General features: G+C 40.5%; 1 protein-coding gene across 1 annotated transcript; it reads left to right on the top strand.

The window, feature by feature from the left end:
• Window positions 1-4,384: 4,384 nt before the first annotated feature.
• LOC144542994 (zinc-binding protein A33-like) lies at window positions 4,385-8,560 on the top strand. The gene is made up of 7 exons (XM_078290916.1): window positions 4,385-4,622; window positions 5,148-5,491; window positions 6,375-6,458; window positions 6,560-6,781; window positions 6,880-6,902; window positions 6,989-7,107; window positions 7,201-8,560. Exons 1-7 carry the CDS (start codon window positions 4,385-4,387, stop codon window positions 7,749-7,751), a joined length of 1,581 nt encoding a protein of 526 aa, XP_078147042.1. The 3' UTR covers window positions 7,752-8,560.
• The last annotated feature ends 272 nt before the right edge of the window (window positions 8,561-8,832 follow it).

The raw sequence follows: 8,832 nt of genomic DNA, 5'->3' as shown, positions 1-8,832 counted from the left end.
GAATTACACCATAGCCTACCATAGATCTCTCATTTATGGTGTCAGAGGGTAAACCAAAGCAACTGTAAAAGGAAATCATTTATTTTCAGTTTGGATGTACATAAAAATCACACAACAAATCCAACATCCTGCAGTTCTCCAGGTCAGGAATGGAGGCTGATGTCTGTCTCTGTCTCTCTGGCCCAATCCCAATGTCCGCACTCACAGACTCACGGACTTTGACGCGCGTTCCCGACAAGTCCGCGAGGGTTCAGGGCTGTCCCACTGTGAAATCGGTAAGTGCGCGAGGGCTCATTGGCGGACTTTGAGCGCTTTATGCGCTTTATGCGCTTTATGCAGACTTTCAGCAAATCCGCATTTCTGTAGACTTTGCTTGAGGGAATTACCCACAGTTCATAGCGTTTGCGACGTTAATATTCATGCATGTGGAAAATATCAGCTAATACACCTGATACAAAAGAAAAAAAAAAACATAATTAAGGAAAAATAACCACAAAAAACAATTAACAAGAAACAGGAATGAAAGGGTGAAACTACATGCAAGATACAGTTAAAAGAGAAAACACTGCAACATTAAAACAGAATAAACAGCTCATTTGAGACAAAAGAAAGTTAAGTTTTCCTAAACGTTTAAGAAGGATGTTAGATGCTGCTAATATAAGCAGCATGTAATATAGCCTTTTGCTTTCTTGTGTGCTTATTTGTGCTCATTATAAGCTTTATTAAAATTACCTTTTGCTTTCAAGGTGCCTCCTACTGTTTCTTTTTTGTTTTCTTTTTTTTTTACATATTGTAATCAAGTAGTGCAGGTTAACTTCTAGTAGAATGAAGAGTATTTTCTATATCCATTAGCACAGTATATAAACTTTGCAATGTTGCAAAACATATACCTAGGCCTATTTAACATTATTAATCAACATTTTTGTCATTTTAGCTTAATAATGCTGTTTAGGCAAAAGCGCAAACAAAGACTAAATTACAAATTGATTAATTGACGGGAGATACGTCTGACGTCGTCAAGGCAACACGTGATGCCACAAAGTGCTGTCCCATTCCTCATATACCATTTCGAGCCCTCATGACTTCTCGCACTCAGGCACTACAGCTGCGCACACAGGTGACGTCAATTAAGACCGTCAGGGCTCAGTCCGTAGCAGTGGCGGTTCTAGGAATTTTTAACTGGGGTGACCCAGGGGTGGCAAAGGGATGTCTAGAGGTGGCCACAATGTGTTGTTAATGTGCGCGCACAGTGCGCAGGATTTTTTATATGCATTAATATTCTAATAGGCTAAAACATAAATTAATAGGCTACATGCATACACATAACTGTTGATGGTCAGTCTCCTATTTTGCAGAACCTTTATACCGTAGTCTAGTAGGCTAACATTAACAATGACAAATAAATAGGACCTTTTTCTGAGCTCATTTACAAAAGTTAAGGCTATTAAGTAGTCAAATGCTCTAAGCAAACCACCAAACAAAAATGCATTATGCAAACCCTGGGTTCTATCTTCCTCTAAATTAACTCAAAATGACTAATCTGAATTATATAGTATACCATACATTATAGCATATACTGATATAATAAGACAATTAGCCTGGATGTTTTTGGATAAAGAATAAAAAACAGGTTCTGACCATATTTAAGGCCGTTAAAGTCATGGACTTTGTTCTGCAGAACAAACTGCAAGGTGTTAGGCAATCCCTGCCATGGTACACCAACATAACACCAATTTACAGGCTTGTTTTAATCTGAGGAGACTAGCATGAAGTGACTGGATACGTAACATGCATCATTACAGAATTAGTGAATGTGATTTTTGGACAAAGCAACAATGTGTATTACCATCTTCAGGTTCCTGAGCTTTATTATAATAAATAATGCTCTGACCTGTAACTAAACCTGTGCAAGTATTTGTGGTCATGGATCTATAACAAGCCATTCAAAGAGCTGATGAGGCCTTTTACCAAAAGGTAGGCTACTTTGAAATAATAATAATAATAAGCTGACTTCATGAAAGCTATACCTCTGCTATAATGAAATAAGCTTGCAAGAGACTATTAATTAGAATCACAAAATGTCATGTTTATTGTCGTTCCAAACAAAACTAGGACAGCAATAAATCACTTTAATCATATTCAATAGCACAAGCAGCACTTCTATGTGGAAGTAATAGGCATCTGATTAACAAGTGCAGATATTGTACAGTATTTTGTATTTATCCCTTATCTGGATTAAACAAGTGGCATGTTCATATCACCACCTGTAATAATCATAATCCAGAATTTACAGACTGTGAGAGGAGGGGTGTGGACTTGGGCAACAGATGTCAAAATAAATGGTGAGAGAGTGAGAGAGCGCGTGTACAGCTCTGGTGATACAAAATAGACTGGGCAATCAGAGCAGCCCTAATCTTTCATGGCTTTAGGGTAGAATTGAACTTTAAGTTTACAAAAATACTAGCTGATGCATTATGTGGCTATATCAGGACAGAATTAGTGGACTGGAGAAACTGAAAAATCGCTATTAACGTAGCTGTCTCATTAACGTCACAACTTCAGGGAGGGAGAGAGAGGGTCCAGACCTTTGAATCCGCCCACTCTGGAGTGTAACGACTTGACAATTCTGTCTGATATCAGGCAAGGAATTACCTGAATCTGCTGCGCAGCTAACGTTATCTGTGGAAGGGATACTTTGTTTTCAAGAGCATCTTCAGCTTACTTGGCAGCACTGTTTGCATCAGTTGGTATTAGTGAAGTTAGCTAACATAACTTTTCACTGCAGATCACGCTCTCGGGTTGAGGGCTATTGACATCTCCAGACAGTCCAAATAACTCGAGATAATTTTCATACTGTCTGTTGCCAGTTTTTACACTTTTTTCTTGATGTGGACTGCCTTCCTTGTATCACAAAATAGAGGGAGTCGTCCTGACATTTGATGTGCAGCTAAATAATTATTCACCCTCCTGTTACAAAATGTAACGTTCCACTGAAAAGTTGTGTCCTGCTGGGGTCCCGGTGCTTAGTGTTGAGAGTGGAGTTTCGTTGGATTTATGTTCCGCCGATAGCAAAACAACTCTCCCCTTAAAGGCAAAGCGGGACAGACGTACAGGTAGAAACAACCTTGCTGGCCAAACACCCGCCCCACAGCGAGGTGAAAGCCAATGACGTGGCAGAAGTTTTGGGGTGGCATCTGGAGTGGCCAATCAGATTGTAGGGGTGGCACTGGCCACCCGGCCCAAGGATGTTCCCCCGGCCACCCCTTTAAAACCGCGCATGGTCCGTAGGGGGGACATTGGGATCGATTGGGCGGCAGCAGCGACTTTGCGTTATTATTTCAAGCTCTAACGTTGAATCCGTGTTTCTTCACCTGACTCAAAGCAAGACACCTTGAACACCAGACAGAAGGTAAGGCAGCTAAAAGACAAGCAAATACTGAATAGCAGTGGCATGTACGACTGCAGTGTGATTGTGCTTTCATGTGTCGGAAAATCAAACACGGAAGACATACAAACATGGACCTGCAGTTTAACAAGCTAATTTGACAGACTGGTTAGTCTGACTAACAACAAACTTGCAATGAAGGTACACGCGTAGGCTATGTGTTTTATTACTGTTGACTGACACAAAACTCTTTAGCCTTGTTAAAAAGATGAGGTCATCATTGCGTCGTAACTCCGAAACTCGGGTAGCAAACGTTTTCATCCTAGTTTGCAGCAAAGAAACTATAAAAGTTATAGTTTCCTTGGTTTGCAGGGCTTCATGTGAAATATTCCAGTAGGAAATGTTTTGTGTTTTTCCGATATCGACATGAATGCACAAAGAGCAGCTAACAAAAGCAGTTAGAAAAAATATTAGGAACTTTAAAGGTTGTGGGGTCGTCTGGTGGAAGGACTTTGGAATAGGCTAGTATAATGCGCGCTCCCGTTTATTTATTTAGTCAGCGCTTTTCCCCGTTGCGCAGACTCTGTGGGCAGAATGGCGACCAGGAAACGCTTTTATGAGCACTCCCCAAACGAGGTGACGTCACTTATGAGTCCATTCACTGTTTTTTTATGGTCTATGCCTGGATTTTTTATGTATGCCTCTTCATACACAATGCAGTCACCACTAAAGACTGTCTGACAGGAAGCAAAAGTAATGACATTTTGTTGTAAAAATACAATAAAATACATTTTTAATTTCAGTGCACTTTACGCTGTCCGTCAGATACTGAGTTCTCCACGCTTCATTTCACTTTGTTTCTACCCCTTTGCAGTTACAGGTCAGCTGGTTTCTACAGTTTCTCTACAAGAGAAGCTAGCTCACATACTTACACCTGAAAATCTGGTTTATCTGTCTATTCCCAGGAGATACAGCATTTAGACTTGCTGAGAGGTAAGAATGGGTACTCCTGTGCAGATCCCAAAACTGCTGTTGGATTATCTGGAGGAGTTGAATGAGGAGCAACTGAAGGGTTTTCAGTGGCAGTTGGTCCAGTCCAAGAGAGATGGATGCAAGTCCATCCAGAAGTGCCAGCTGGAGAGGGCTGACAGGGAGGACACTGTGGATAGACTGGTGCAGGCTTACAGGGAAGATGGTGCTGTGGAGACTACAGTGGATATCCTCTTCAGGATTAAACGTACTGACCTCGCATACAAGTTAATTCAAGGTAAATTGTGTAAAGTATCAATCTCCCCATTTCCTGTCTGCCTTGTTACACTCAATTGATTAGTAACTTAATCTGCCTGTTTCCTTGACCATCACCTTAGGTCCCCCTTCCGCTCTTCACACTGTCTGTCCTACCAATATACACTGTCTACTGTCCACAGAAAGGCCTTGTTTGGTAATATTAATGGGGAATACATTTTTTGTTAAGAAAAGCTGAGATGGTTTTTTGAGATCATTTTATTTGCAGATTATTTAGAGAAGACATGGGTGACATGTGGGAAACACAAATGTTTTATCCATAAGAAAATGTGTGCTGTTTAAGTGACATTAGTGTCACTAATTTGTATTGTTCTTTTCATTGTATTGTTGTGACTTGTGTCATTTGTAAATAACATTTCGGTATCACAAATAATAATAATTCCATTCAAGGGACCTGTGATTGAAGTATAGCAAGAATATTTCGTTGTCTAAAGCTGTTCATTTATTTGATTTTCAGCCATTGCAGACAGACAGCAATCATGTGAGAACGTGTCCTCCACTGCCTCTCCTGAGAAGAAGCCTAAGGATTTGTCCTTCCAAGAGGGGCTTTGTTGTCCGGTTTGCCTTCAGGTTTACACTGAACCTGCTATGCTGCAGTGCGGCCACAGCTTCTGTAAGACCTGTATACACAACCACTGGGGAGAGAAAATCGTTCGGAAATGTCCGTTGTGTGTGACAGTCGTACATGAAACTGATCCTCCTACTAATTTTGCCCTGAAGAGTTTGAGTGAAAGCTACAAACGAAAGAGAAGTCTCAGTGATCCATCAGGAGGAGACGGAGAGGACACACAGCCATGTCAGGTGTGGTGCTTCAGCTGTTGAAATGATTATGCTCAAACACATTACATGTAATGTTATGGATAAAGAAAATGTTTCAAAATGCTACTAAATTTGATCTTATAAGTATGCTTTTGTTTTGAAGTCTGTTATATCTGTTGTTACTGGTAGGCTGCATTCTGGGGCTCCGGTTGGAAAGTGGAAATTCATGCTTGATGTCCACTTTCTGGAACTCGGTTTATTTTGCCAGTAAATCTTTTGTATAATCGGCATTAAGGACAATTTAAGTTTGGATTATGGTGCATTATGGTTTGATTTAGTTTAATGTTGAGAATAACTTTGCTGCTGATGTGATGTTGTAGACAGAGCCGTTGTTTTTGATGGGGAGGCTGATCATGGTTTAGTGCTAGAGTGGGGTAAATGTGTGAAATTAAAGCATATTCCATAATGCAGCAGTATAAAATATTGTCTGCCTAACATGTACAAATGCTATCAGCAAGTTTTCCCATATCTTTCAATACCTTCACTGCTGTAAAACCGATACAAGACCAAAATCAGTACAGTGGTGAAACATATTGCTAATTTATACCCAGCCGTATATAGTGCAGTGTGGCGTGTCAACAGTAGGTACAGAGGGAGGATGGTTCTGGGACACCTAAAGTGTTTGGGCTGCTGCTGGTGCCTTGGGCTTAATTCAACAAAATATATTATATAGCCTATGTTGGGAGATACCCATCTGACATCTCATCCTGACTTGTGGTTTAGGGACATCAGATCCTGTGTATTTGTCATTTCTGTGACAGTTGGAGAGAGTGGGATCATTTATTGACTTAAAGCGTTTTGGTTAGGTCTAGTATAAAATGTTTTCTCCTCAACAACTTCAAGAGAGGATTCTGTTTTATTCCAGACTCTCCCAAAGCCTGTCAAAGAGAAGCAGGACGCTTTTGAAGAGGTTAAACGATTTTGTGATGCATCCATTGCACACATTAAGGTTAGTGTGCAACTGTACATATCTTTTGAATTTCATCTGTCCAGCCTTAACCACAATGAGCAGTGGAAAGAGTGATAATGTGTTCTTCACATGACCCACAGAATCAGTCCCAGGATGCAGAGAGGAAGATTAAGGAGGACTTTGCGGAGCTTCATGTCTTTCTTCAGCAGGAGGAAAAAAACAGGATAGCAGCACTAAAAGAAGAAGAGATGCAGAAGACACGTATAATACAGAGGATTACAGAGATGAACAGAGATACATTCTCCCTCTCTGACAAACTAAAAGCCATGGAAGACTTAGGAGCTGACAGCTTGTTTGTGCAGGTAAATAAGAGGATCTTGCAACATCCTTTGTGAAAATGTCTGATTGAGATGAAGTAAAGACTGCTAATGTGTTTTTTTTTTTATTTTGTTGTCTGCAGAACTTTAGGACTGAGATAGAAAGGTATGTAGTACACTTTTTCTTCTTTTTTTTTTGTGGTTCTGAGCTTGTGCTTACAACAAGGTTACTATCTCTAAATTTCTATCCAGATGTCAGAGCGCACTGCCAGATGCACAGTTGCTACCTCGATCATTGATAAATGTGGCCGAACACGTGGGAAACCTACAGTTCAAAGTGTGGGAGAGGATGATGAGCATCATACAGCACAGTAAGATTTAGGCTGCAGAATCAGAAAATGAATGCCGATTTCCTCTCTTGTCTGTTTTTTTTTTTACCTACCGTTCTCCTATTTGGTCTCCAGCCCCTGTGATTCTGGACCCCAACACTGCGTCTCCACGGCTCTCTGTGTCTGCCGATCTGACCGAGGTGACAGTCGCAGATACCTGGCAGCAGCGTCCCGGGAACCCAGAGCGCAGCACCAGTTACTTCCAGGTCCTGGGCTCCGAGGGGTTCAGCTCAGGAAAACACTGCTGGGAGGTGGAGGTAGGGAATCACCCCAGATGGATTCTGGGGGTCACTGAAGAGGCTGTAGGCAGGAAGGAGGAGTTGTGTTCAACTCCACGGAAAGGACTCTGGACTATTATGAAAAGGAGGAGTAAGTATAAAGATGCTGTGGGCAAAACCTTGACACTGGAGAAGAGACCCAAAAGGATCAGAATACAGCTCGACTATGAAAATGGGGCCGTGTCCTTTCACAACGCTGAAAACGACACGCCCATATACACCTGCGAGAATACATTTACTCAGAAGCTGTACCCATATTTTGCTTTTACGAAGATTGATGAGGGGGAGGGGAGGAAGATGAAGATAGCAGCAAAGATGATTCAGGTGGAAATGATGTACAGACCTTAGTCAGAGGTTTCTCATACAGTGCCACTGTATGTGTGCCACTGAAGGCTGTATGCATGCATTGGTTGTTTCTTCGCCATGTCTGCTGTCTAATGAGGCAAATGGCTGCTTTGCACTCACATGATGTCATAACCGTGCCAAAGATCAAGATTCCATAACTTTCAATGGAGTGAAAGTGTTTTTGTGATTTACATGACAGACTTTAACTGTCTGAGATTTTGTTTTATTTTTGGTGTTTTCAGACCTTTTTGGATTTACAATTATTTTTTGATGTACTATTATTTTTCAGTGAAGGGACAAACGGGGATAGATTTCCAAGACCATGCAACTGCCTTTTCTCCATCAGCCCTGCTCAAGCCCAACCTCTCTGTTGATTAACCACCAAACTAAAGAACATTTTGAAAATAATAAGCATATCTCAAACTGTCAATCAGCATTTAGGTTGAGCACTAGAGTGAGAGACCAGCAAGGCAGATGTCAGACAAATGATAGTTTCATTGCTGTTTATCTCCAAATTGAGAATAGAGAAAGGAGAAGGGGTACCAAACAAAGAACATTTTTATTCACTACTGATAAGAAAAATGAATGCCTTGTTGATGATTATGATGATTTTTACTGTCTGCTCTATCCGGATGTTACATGTAAAATTAGATTTTCTTTTGATCATTTGTCTTTTTTGTGATATGTTCAGATGATATCCTGATATGCCAAATCTTGCTGTATATTCTTGTAAAAGTTTAGATTATATATTACTGAGGTGATTACTCACAGACTGCTTTTCATCTGATGCCAAACTGTTGCACTAACAAGATCAATGCATGATTTTAAATAAAATGAAATAAAAAGATGTTGCTGACAGTTTTTGAAAAATGTCAATGTTTGTTTTTAAGTGTAATTCAGCTCTGAATCAAAATGGAATATCTACTAAAGCTGTTTCTTGTCTTTATAGTAAGTGAAACTGTGCCTTACACAAACTCCGGTTCATTTAAGGACATTTTGTAAAAAAAATTTGACTTTGCTCATGAGAACCACAAGCTTCCTGTTGTCATTACCAGACAGCTCAGAGAGGAAGCCAGGGACAGCT

The sequence above is a fragment of the Centroberyx gerrardi genome, chromosome 20 (assembly GCF_048128805.1).
Source record: "Centroberyx gerrardi isolate f3 chromosome 20, fCenGer3.hap1.cur.20231027, whole genome shotgun sequence".
Classification (NCBI taxonomy): Eukaryota; Metazoa; Chordata; class Actinopteri; order Beryciformes; family Berycidae; genus Centroberyx; species Centroberyx gerrardi.
The sequence above is the reverse complement of the archived record's forward strand: the minus strand, read 5'-3'. Positions and strand labels throughout refer to the sequence as shown.